The following is a 12,303-nucleotide window of genomic DNA, read 5'->3' as shown; positions in this document are numbered from 1 at the left end:
AAGTTTTATTACTATAATAAATTAAAGATAATTAACAAATTTGTTAGAATAATATTTAATTTTTGTTATCATTAACATATTTTCGAACGGATTTGTTACTAAATTAACAGATCTAGATAATCTCAATTACACCAAAGATATATCCTTTTCATATAAATTACATCCAAAACAAATCATGAAACATTACAAAGTGTACCCCTCATGTGTACTGCTCACTGTATCAACACCATGGGGCAACCAAAGATAAACAGGTAAAGAGATAATATGATTATCAGCATGGTTACTAGAAGAATACTTATTACTACCACTACACACTACAACAGATGCGGAACCTAGCGGCGGAGAAACAACGGCCCATGCCAAAAACGACGCTAGTTGAGAAGATCCCGGCAAAGATCATTGGCGGTCTGGCAGGTACCGCTAAACCTTCCTGGATATCGGCCGTGTAGTCCGAACCGCCTCGAATTTGGTGTATATATCTTCATACTAACCCTCCTGATTTCACTTAACCTCTTGGCGCGAACGAAAGCACGAGCAGAGGCGCGAAGAGCACCCAACCTCCCTCTGGCGCAACCTACCCGCGAGTACACCCAGAAACTTCTGCCAGGTGAGATTCAATTCCTTAATTCAATTCCCCCATTTACTTTACTGCCATTAATTGAAACCCTCCTCCCCCCAAATTTGCAGAAACCCGTCACTTCATTTTGGTAGCAAGCCAAACACGAGCGGGAGCAGAGCCGCGTACCATCTGCTCCACTCGGCGCTTCCGTCTTCGCCGTCGAATCGCGCAGCGGCCAACCGTGGTTCCATCACCAGCGACGAAGTTGAGCATCTCACTGGCGGTGCGTGAAATCCCAACACCGTCCTCTCCAGTGCGCGAATCCTAGCTATCGCTACCTCCCACTTTCACCGCTTCCCACATGCATTAGCCATTTTCTTATATTGTTTACTTTGATTAATGATTTGTATGATGAATTCGTTACACTTCTCATATCAGGAATCGTGATTTATCTCACTGACATGTACCCTCAATGTATCTATAAAAATCATCATAAATGAAACATAAATCAGGATGTACCACTGAAACTCTAATGAATAATGATACCGCAAAATGAAAAGGCAACTTGGAAGATGGAAATCAAGTTTTGAAAAAAGAAAAGATGCTCACCAAAATATTTTTCAATTTATTTCACTCTCCACATGAAAATATTCAAAGGATTTGTTGTTTTTTTGGGCTCTGTGATCTGTTATTTATACTTTTGTGTTTTATATCTTTATACTCTAACTTCATATCCTCCCGTTTTTTTTTTAAGGAATCTCTTCTTTTCCATTCCATTTTTTGGCTTCGGAACCAGAAATTCTTCTTTCCAGTAATTTTTTAAACGTGCAGAATTAGACCATGAGTAAGCAACCTTCCTAATACCATTTATATTCTATCAATTAGCCCGGATACAAGTACCTTTATCTATGTTTTATTTCCGGGTTATTCTCCCGTTCTCTCTTTTGGATTACTTACTGCATTAATATGGAATATTACTCTCCCGTTATGAAGTTTTAATTATTAAAAAGGATATTTAATACTAAAATTATTAAAAATGACCAAATCTTTTTATAATATTGGTGAAGAAGAACCAAATCTTATTATAATGAACTAAATATATTCTTAACTATACTTTTACTTATTTGTTATAATCTTTAACATATGTTGTTTGATTCTCAACACTATATAAATATGTATGAATATTCACTTGGGATTAAGTAGTTAATTACTTTTAAAAAATTTAGTCTAATAGATTTTTAGTGAAATTTCATTATTAAAATATTAATTTATAACTGTTTATTTATTTTTTTTAATTTTATATTAATTATTATTATATTTTTAACATTTTCAGTAATTTGATTATTTATTTATTTAATTTTTTATTATTTTTATAATCTTTTGTCTTATTTTTTGTTGGGTAAAGATCACAAAATTAAAAATTATTTATAAAAGATTTGATTCTAGGACTTAAACATTATAAAATGAGTTACTCCTTCTTAATAATGTTGGTACTAAAGGTCCTTTTTAATAATTAAATCTTCCTAACGGTTCTTTATAATAATTTTTCCTTTGATATATCCCGTTGAACAGTTTGTCCGTATTTTTTTTTTATTTTCTATTTGTGTTTCCTTATTAAATTTTTATGCATTTGTTTATATGAACATCATAAAAGTGGATATAGATAAGAGTTGGATCTCAAAGCCACGAGGTAGTGTCGAATACAAGGCCGGGTTGAACAAATTTTTGGATTTCGCATTTGCGAATGCATCATCCGATGGGATGATACATTGTCCATGTCCTTTGTGTGGGTTCCGGCTATTCCAAAATAGAGAGGATGCTTATGATCACTTGCTATTAAAACCGTTTCCTGCTAAGTATACTTTTTGGTTACATCACGGGGAGAGACGCGTAGGAGACAGTTCTACTGAGACACAAGAAGTTGACCCTGGTAGCGTCTACCGAGATCCACTGCGCGACATGGTTCGTGAGGCATTCAACTTTCCAGGTTCTGTTGTCGATGAAGATGACTCGGGCAACAAAGATGTTGAGGGGGATGCCGAAGAATTGCCTTATTTGTATAGCGAACCTAGTCAGGCGGCCCGTCATTTTGATGAGCTGCTTGAGGATGGAGAGCAGGAATTGTATCCGGGTTGTGCGAAATTCTCGAAGTTGGCTTTCTTGGTCAGGCTATACCATATAAAGTGCATGTGCGGCGTGAGCGACAAGGCATTCGGAATGATACTAGAGTTACTGTGTGAGTCCTTTGAGCATGCAAAGATTCCGGCTTCACTGCACGATGCCAAGAGGATCATACGAAAGCTCGGTATTGCGTACAAGAAGATAGATGCATGTCCGAATGACTGCATGCTATATCATGGCAGCGATCAAGAACTGTCTAGGTGCAAGATATGTGGGACCTCGAGATGGAAGCAAAAGAGTAGGAGGAATTCCGTTGTCCGGATCAACGTGGTTGTTAAGAAGAATGAAAAGCCGCAGGCGGCGAAAGTTCTTCGTTACTTTCCCCTTGTTCCACGACTGCAGCGGATGTTCATGTCCAGTAAGACATCTGTTGACATGTTGTGGCACAAGAAAGGTCCTAACTCGGATGGTTTTTTGAGGCATCCACGAGACGGAGAGGCATGGAAGGCATTTGATAGAAGATATACTCACTTCAGTGGCGATCCACGCAGCGTTCGCTTAGCCTTAGCTAGTGATGGCTTTAATCCCTTCGGAAATCTCAGCTCAAGGTACTCGATTTGGCCCGTGATTCTCATCCCCTACAACCTGCCCCCATGGAGTTGTATGAGACCCAGCTCTTTCTTGCTGTCTATGATTATCCCCGGTCCCAAGATGCCTGGTAATGACATAGATGTCTACTTACAGCCGCTGATAGATGAGTTGAAGCAGCTGTGGGGTGGTGTTGATACGTACGACGCTAGCGAGAAAAAAACATTCAAGCTGCATGCTGCGTTGTTGTGGACAATCAGCGATTTTCCAGGGTTGGGCAACTTATCTGGGTGGAATACGTACGGTGGGAGAGCATGTCCTACGTGCAACCTGGATGCCGAGTCTAAGCGACTCACGTTTAGTCAGAAATGGTGTTTCATGGGTCATCGGCGCTTTCTGAATCAAAGCCACAGATTTCGGCAGGACCGGGTCACGTGCGTAATAAGGCAGCACCGGAAGGATCAATTGCCGAGGGCTACTTATCTGATGAGATTCTCACTTTTTGTTCGAGATATCTAGATAACGTTGAAAGCAGGATCAATCGACCATTGCGTGTCGATGATCGACCGAGTGAAGATGCGACTAATAACGCGACCAGCATGTTCCCACTAATTGGCAAAGCGGTAGGGGCTTCCGAGAGTTTGAATCTTTCACCAACCGAGAGACTTCAAGCACATCGTCACGTATTGGTCAATTGCGCAGGTGTAGAGAATTTCTTAGAGTAAGTGCAGTTATTAACCTTAGAATCATATTGTACCCGAAGGCAATATTTGTTTATACCTTTAACAGTACATCCACACGGTATACTCAGGGATTTTAGGGCTAGTAGAAAAAGACAGCTACGAAGTATTGGCAAAAGAAATGAAGCCTACATTGACAGGGTTGTCCATAGAGAATTCGCCGAGTGGTTCAAGAATGAGGTGAATCTTCTGTACGGCTCTTCCATTTATAGTTTCGTTAATATATTGCCTCCTGCCACTCAACTCTAAAAATAATTATATCATTGGTAGATACCACTGGGAAGTACGATGCACCCGAGAGAATTGCAGTGGCTCGCATGTGGCCCCAATATTCAGGCAAAGCGCTTTAAGGCGTACAATGTCAACGGATTCAAGTTTAGAACACTATCAAGAGAGGATGGAATGAGAACCCAAAATAGCGGGGTTTGTGTCACATCTGACACTAGAAGAACGTAGCCTTAGTTATATGATATTTTGTTAAAATTAAAATTGCTATAAAAGACTTTTAAAATGTTAAATTATAAAAGCACACATTAAAGATATGTATATGTTATCGGAAAAAGATATAGGTAAAAAAAGTCAAAAATGTTATCCTAATTTAATATCAATAATTATTTTGATTTTATCATCTCATCCTATTTTACACTATTATTTTTTTATTCTTTTTACATGTATAACTATTATTGTTCTGTCATCATTATTATGTTGCCTTGTTTCATTTAAATTCCTTTTTTTTTGTTTCTTCTTCTATTAACCCCAATCGCAATCAATTAGTATCATACCATTATCCCAACTTTTATTTTTGTTCACTACTTTGATCCATAACTATCCATTGTATTAACTTTTGAGTTGTTAACTAATTACTTTCTTATTTGATTTAGATATCTAGATGTATACATATTATATAGGCACTTATTTTTCATAGTTGCTTTTTACTTCATATTTTATCATTCTAAGAAAAAATTAAGACTTCAAGCATTCAAAAATTTTGTATTGAATAAGTAAATAAAAATTTTTATAACTTATTCAATTTTTTTAACATGTAGAATAGTTAATTTTAAATTAATATATGTATAATACTAAAAGCATTATGTTATAGGTACCAAGAGTACATTAAAATAATATCATATAATAATTTAAAGGAAAAAATTATTCTTTATACATTAATTTAAAAAAAATCATGTGTAAACTATTTTGTTTTTATTCTATCAAAATACGTAACAATGATTTACATAAGAATTTAATAAAGTTGCTTTAAAATGGGTGAATTTATTTTTTATGTAAAGTAACTGACAGTGTACAAGAGAATTTCTGTTAATAATAAACCTTTCTTCTCAATATAGACAATATTGAAATTTAAATTGATATTTCAATAAATAATGTTGTTTATTAAAATAAAGCACAGAACTATGGATAAAAACTAAAAAAATAGATGCATATAGAAAAGGATAATGCTAAAATTCTATGTCATTGTGTATGAGAATAATGATTTCTTTTAAAAAAAATTTTAAATTTTTTATCCGTTTTTTATTATTTATTTTATTTAACTATAGTTATTTAAATTAGACTTTACATTTATTGAGTTATGTTTTCTTTCAACAAAAAATATATTTATGAAGTTATTTTCATTTTTTTGCAACAGTACATTCATTATATCATTATTTTAATAAATAATGTAAATTTTAAAAAATTGAAAAAATATAATTTTATGTTGATTATATTTAAGAGTGAATTATATGTACTCCTAAATGAAGCAATTACATAATTCTCTAGTGGATTAATATAGAATTTACAGAATGTGAATACATGATTGAGGACGCAATCTTAGATTATAAAATTAAGGGTAAGATAGGAAAAAAGAAGTGGATACCAAACTCCTCTATCCGCATTATATTTTGTTACAGATTATACTTTTTCAAATCTTCTAAACATATTTGGAGATATGGTGGGATGAGAACCTTTAACTTACGTATTAGTTTTATTTAATTGAATATTGGCAGTGAATTCAAGAATTAACTACTGTATTTGTTGGAAATACAATTTTCACCACAAATTCTTCGAATAGCTAGCATCAAGTAGGCAATAAAAATTTAACCATAGTAAAAGTAATAAAAATGTACCGAAAAAATTTGAATAGGTCAGCTAAACATCTTTGTGTTTGAAATGAATCTATGTTGAACTCTGTGCAAAAACACAAAAACAACTAGACATAACAACGAAAACATTACTAGGATGCAAATAAGCTAATAATGAGTCATATTATTTGACAAAAACACCATCAGAAGAAATCAGGTGAGAGCTGGATCATTCTATCTGGTTCTCGTCTGGTGTTTTATTGAGATCATAATTTCTCATGGTAGCCTTGTCATCGATCCAAACCTCCTCGTCGGAACTGTTGCTGGGCACGAGTTCTTCTTCCAGTGAGTCTGGAACTATCTCCCCTAAATCTTCTGATTTCTCTTGAAGCTCTTCTTGAGATATTCCTGAAAGTTAAATCGCAACAAAACAATTTGAATAACATTACTAAACTTTACAGAGAAAATGGTCTGGCTGCCATATTCTACAAGGTTTGTTAGACTTACGTTCCCAGATTTTTGTGAGTCCTTCTTCTATGAAATAGAATTTCTCTCGAGCCGCAATATCCAGTTCAACCAAGAGATTGTTCTCGCATCGAGCCTAAATCAGAACAAAAGAATCATCAGAACAATTGGGCATTCCAACAAACTACGCAGCCATTACATAGAGTTCTCTGAAAGTGTTCATGGGGAGGGGATTTGTTGACTAAATTCAGCAAGATTTATCCCAAAATTTTATCTTTTAACCCGATACTATTTACTACGTTCTGCTTGAGTTCTCAAGAATATAGTAAAAAAGATTTTGCCTCAAATATATATGCTTTATGGAGAAGTTCATTCATAGCAATCACAGCACATAGCCGAAGATGATGATCCGCATATGTCATAATAATGCAAACCCATTTAAGGTTCTAAAAATTAAATCGTTAATTAAACTGATACAGTTAAAAATTGAAAGTTTTAAAACATTAACCAAAATTTAATGAAAAGTTGGATACCCATATTACCTTTATAACCAAACCAGAAAATAGATTAGTATCATTAAGACGTTCGTCATTAGTATTATTTAAAATATGTTGACTTAGTAGTTTTTGATAGTTATGTTATATTGCTGCAGTCACCATTGAAATCGAATATAGATTCAGCTGTGGATCATTCTTGACCATGTTGAAAAAGTCCTCGTGCAACTAATTAATAACCAACAAGAAAAGAAAAAATCTCAAGTTTTTCTTCACTTTTTTTTTTGTTCTCGGAAAATCATATTTTATAAACTAAAGAAAAATACTAAAAATAAGAAATCTACATAAAATCTACTACCAATTTGGGTGAACTTCTACAAAATAACAATTCTTTTAAGTGATTTTTAAAAAACCCTGTATTTAAATAGCTCGTATAAAAATATTTTTTAATTTAACAATTTTGTTGGATAGAATAACATAACAAAATTTGTTTGTTTATATGTTATTTTAAAAAAAATTTATGTAAAAAAGGTAAAATAATAAATTATAACATTCTAAAAAAATATTTTTTTATTTTTTTAATATTTTTATGTTTACTATTGAATTTTATTAAACACAAGAAAACTATATATTTTATCAGAAAAAAATTTAATAACGTAATGAGACCTAAATAGGTACTTATGGGAGTATGTATATTTAAAATAGAATGAAAAGAAACTATATCTATATATTCAAACCAATAATTGTACCAATTATCCTATCCCTAGCATGCAACTGTACTCTATATATATATAGTTTGATTTTACTTTTTTTAAATCCAATAATATATATGTTAACATTAATTGAGACTTAATATCTTGCAAATTATTAAAGTGATATCCAAAATAATAACAGTAACAATAATAATAATAACATTTAATAAGCTGATTTATACCTTGATCTCCTCCAGTATTTTATGGGAATGTCTAGCATTTGTAGTTGTTAAGAATTCGAAGCCAAATTTCTTTCGATACTTTGCTCCGAATTGACACAAATCCTACAACGTTCAGAGTAGTATAAATCATCAGATAGTTGGCTTTGTCTTATGGTTATGGTTATAGAACCCTTGATTGGTCAGTCAGTTTGGATACGTACCGAAATTAGTTCAGTAGGCGCCCTACTAATAACTGTACCTATGTGACTGTGTGCGGAGAATGCATCCAACCATGCTCTAATAGGCGATTTGGTGAACCATAGATCTCTAGCGAATGAAATTGTGTGCTCAAGTGAAGAGAACGGAGATGCCTCTTGCATCGAGCGGACGAAAAAAAAGCTGCTGGCACACATAAAGAGGTCATTCTCTTCTAATTTTCCTGCTTAGTCCCAACACATAAAAGGGTGAGCGTGAGAACTCTAAGTATACATGTCTTGCTAACGTATTCTCAAGATCCATACACTTAAAAAAGGCAAAATTAAATAAGATCAAAGTCGATCCAGACGACTGATTTTTATTATTATGCTATTTGCTTATAAATAAAATTTCAAGAGTATAATAAAGGGAAAGGTACAAGTGTGCATGTCATATATTTAGGAGGCAATATATTAACGAAACTATAAATGGAAGAGCCGTACAGAAGATTCACCTCATTCTTGAACCACTCGGCGAATTCTCTATGGACAACCCTGTCAATGTAGGCTTCGTTTCTTTTGCCAATACTTCGTAGCTGTCTTTTTCTACTAGCCCTAAAATCCCTGAGTATACCGTGTGGATGTACTGTTAAAGGTATAAACAAATTTTGCCTTCGGGTACAATATGATTCTAAGATTAATAACTGCACTTACTCTAAGAAATTCTCTACACCTGCGCAATTGACCAATACGTGACGATGTGCTTGAAGTCTCTCGGTTGGTGAAAGATTCAAACTCTCGGAAGCCCCTACCGCTTTGCCAATTAGTGGGAACATGCTGGTCGCGTTATTAGTCGCATCTTCGCTCGGTCGATCATCGACACGCAATGGTCGATTGATCCTGCTTTCAACGTTATCTAGATATCTCGAACAAAAAGTGAGAATCTCATCAGATAAGTAGCCCTCGGCAATTGATCCTTCCGGTGCTGCCTTATTACGCACGTACTGCTTAAGACGACCTAGGTACCTTTACGAGCGAGATACGGGGTCTCATACAACTCTATGGGGGCAGGTTGTAGGGGATGAGAATCACGGGCCAAATCGAGTACCTTGAGCTGAGATTTCCGAAGGGATTAAAGCCATCACTAGCTAAGGCTAAGCGAACGCTGCGTGGATCGCCACTGAAGTGAGTATATCTTCTATCAAATGCCTTCCATGCCTCTCCGTCTCGTGGATGCCTCAAAAAACCATCCGAGTTAGGACCTTTCTTGTGCCACAACATGTCAACAGATGTCTTACTGGACATGAACATCCGCTGCAGTCGTGGAACAAGGGGAAAGTAACGAAGAACTTTCGCCGCCTGCGGCTTTCCTTTCTTCTTAACAACCACGTTGATCCGGACAACGGAATTCCTCCTACTCTTTTGCTTCCATCTCGAGGTCCCACATATCTTGCACCTAGACAGTTCTTGATCGCTGCCTTGATATAGCATGCAGTCATTCGGACATGCATCTATCTTCTTGTACGCAATACCGAGCTTTCGTATGATCCTCTTGGCATCGTGCAGTGAAGCCGGAATCTTTGCATGCTCAAAGGACTCACACAGTAACTCTAGTATCATTCCGAATGCCTTGTCGCTCACGCCGCACATGCACTTTATATGGTATAGCCTGACCAAGAAAGCCAACTTCGAGAATTTCGCACAACCCGGATACAATTCCTGCTCTCCATCCTCAAGCAGCTCATCAAAATGACGGGCCGCCTGACTAGGTTCGCTATACAAATAAGGCAATTCTTCGGCATCCCCCTCAACATCTTTGTTTCCCGAGTCATCTTCATCGACAACAGAACCTGGAAAGTTGAATGCCTCACGAACCATGTCGCGCAGTGGATCTCGGTAGACGCTACCAGGGCCAACTTCTTGTGTCTCAGTAGAACTGTCTCCTACGCGTCTCTCCCCGTGATGTAACCAAAAAGTATACTTAGCAGGAAACGGTTTTAATAGCAAGTGATCATAAGCATCCTCTCTAGTTTGGAATAGCCGGAACCCACACGAAGGACATGGACAATGTATCATCCCATCGGATGATGCATTAGCAAATGCGAAATCCAAAAATTTGTTCAACCCGGCCTTGTATTCGACACTACCTCGTGGCTTTGAGATCCAACTCTTATCTATATCCACTTTTATGATGTTCATATAAACAAATGCATAAAAATTTAATAAGGAAACACAAATAGAAAATAAAAAAAAATACGGACAAACTGTTCAACGGGATATATCAAAGGAAAAATTATTATAAAGAACCGTTAGGAAGATTTAATTATTAAAAAGGACCTTTAGTACCAACATTATTAAGAAAGTGCTAGAATCTCAACACAATCTTAGGGAACAAACTCGGTCAATGAAGTAACAAAAAAGAGAAACTTAATAAAGTCTTGAACAGAGCACTTTTTTTTTGTGCAAAGGTCTTAAACAGAACAATAAGAAACAAAAAATGGGATTAACAAAGTACATAAGCTAAGGTTAGTAACTACGAATTCTAAAAAAATGTAACTATATAAGTAAACACGCAAAGTCCATATATAATATCTCCATCAATTTTCATACTTGGAAAATTGCCCAAAATCCTATCTTATGTAAATCAAGTTCTCTAAGAATAATTAGTATATAAACGAGCCAAGGTATCTAACTGCAAAAACTAATTAAGTACCAATTTCAACTTTCACATAAATAATAATACAAGGGAATAACAGAGGAATTCATCGTTGATGATGATGGACAGAGGTATTATACTATAATATTTGTTATCTTTTGGAAGATAAACTTGCAATCTGCTAATTAATCGTACTGAATCAAATCCCTAACTCGAAATCGCTTCAATTAGCCACAATTTATAGAAGATATACCCAAATCCATGTTTAGAACTCTGAACCAATAATGAAAACCACAAGAAAAGCTCAATGTGGAAGAACAAACCGGTGAAAGTGGGAGGTAGCGATAGCTAGGATTCGCGCACTGGAGAGGACGGTGTTGGGATTTCACGCACCGCCAGTGAGATGCTCAACTTCGTCGCTGGTGATGGAACCACGGTTGGCCGCTGCGCGATTCGACGGCGAAGACGGAAGCGCCGAGTGGAGCAGATGGTACGCGGCTCTGCTCCCGCTCGTGTTTGGCTTGCTACCAAAATGAAGTGACGGGTTTCTGCAAATTTGGGGGGAGGAGGGTTTCAATTAATGGCAGTAAAGTAAATGGGGGAATTGAATTAAGGAATTGAATCTCACCTGGCAGAAGTTTCTGGGTGTACTCGCGGGTAGGTTGCGCCAGAGGGAGGTTGGGTGCTCTTCGCGCCTCTGCTCGTGCTTTCGTTCGCGCCAAGAGGTTAAGTGAAATCAGGAGGGTTAGTATGAAGATATATACACCAAATTCGAGGCGGTTCGGACTACACGGCCGATATCCAGGAAGGTTTAGCGGTACCTGCCAGACCGCCAATGATCTTTTCCGGGATCTTCTCAACTAGCGTCGTTTTTGGCATGAGCCGTTGTTTCTCCGCCGCTAGGTTCCGCATCTGTTGTAGTGTACACAAACACAAACAAATGCTTTCTAAAACTTAAATATGTTACCTACCAGAAATGTTTAAGTGGATCCTGATATAATTTAGATGTGTACAACATAACCTAGATTAATAGCGTATGCACAATCAATGGAACAGAGTATTAAGCAGTGAATGAAACAAATCAAATGCAGAAACAACACAATGGCCTCACCTCCAGAGACAGAGAGGCTGAGAATTGTGGAAGTGAACACCTCTAAGGCTCTAACGGGGCCATCATGCTCGTCGAACCTGTCGATGAGGGTTCCCATGCGGTAATCCCATAGTTGAATCACACCACTATGAAGACTCGCAAGGATCCAGGGCCTCTTGCTGTGGAAACTAAGCCCCTTCACTCGGTTACTCTTGGTCTCGAACTTGGTCAACATCTTCTTCTTCTTCCCCCTCTATCACAAACCACTCTTTCATGCCCTCTAACAAATTCAAATTACCAGAATAACTGGGAAGAAGAGATTTGAGTGATGAAGAGCGTGACCCTATAATCCGCATGAAAACTGGGAAGAAAAAAATTGTGTGATGAAGAGCAATCTTTGTGTGTACG

General features: G+C 36.4%; 1 protein-coding gene and 2 long non-coding RNA genes across 4 annotated transcripts in view; 1 reads left to right on the top strand and 2 right to left on the bottom strand.

Annotated features, from left to right (window-relative positions):
* LOC107610626 lies at window positions 2,198-4,464 on the top strand. The gene is made up of 4 exons (XM_016312656.1): window positions 2,198-3,702; window positions 3,804-3,989; window positions 4,080-4,188; window positions 4,279-4,464. Exons 1-4 carry the CDS (start codon window positions 2,198-2,200, stop codon window positions 4,462-4,464), a joined length of 1,986 nt encoding a protein of 661 aa, XP_016168142.1.
* On the bottom strand, window positions 6,157-8,398 carry LOC110265408. Its single transcript, XR_002351561.1, has 3 exons — window positions 7,977-8,398; window positions 6,591-6,684; window positions 6,157-6,491 (listed from the first exon to the last, which is right to left on the bottom strand). It is a non-coding gene; the product is annotated as an uncharacterized LOC110265408 (long non-coding RNA).
* Window positions 10,736-12,303, bottom strand: part of LOC110265764 — a 15,772-nt gene continuing 14,204 nt past the window's right edge. Inside the window, exons 1-3 of one of the 2 annotated variants that reach the window (XR_002352087.1) lie at window positions 11,917-12,297; window positions 11,434-11,717; window positions 10,736-11,353 (exon numbers count right to left, since the gene is read on the bottom strand). This is a non-coding gene — a long non-coding RNA (uncharacterized LOC110265764). Of the gene's footprint in view, window positions 11,354-11,433; window positions 11,718-11,916; window positions 12,298-12,303 lie in introns of those variants that run through there. The other variant, XR_002352088.1, reaches the window with a different exon arrangement.

This window comes from Arachis ipaensis, chromosome B08 (assembly GCF_000816755.2).
Source record: "Arachis ipaensis cultivar K30076 chromosome B08, Araip1.1, whole genome shotgun sequence".
NCBI lineage: Eukaryota > Viridiplantae > Streptophyta > Magnoliopsida > Fabales > Fabaceae > Arachis > Arachis ipaensis.
The sequence above is the reverse complement of the archived record's forward strand: the minus strand, read 5'-3'. Positions and strand labels throughout refer to the sequence as shown.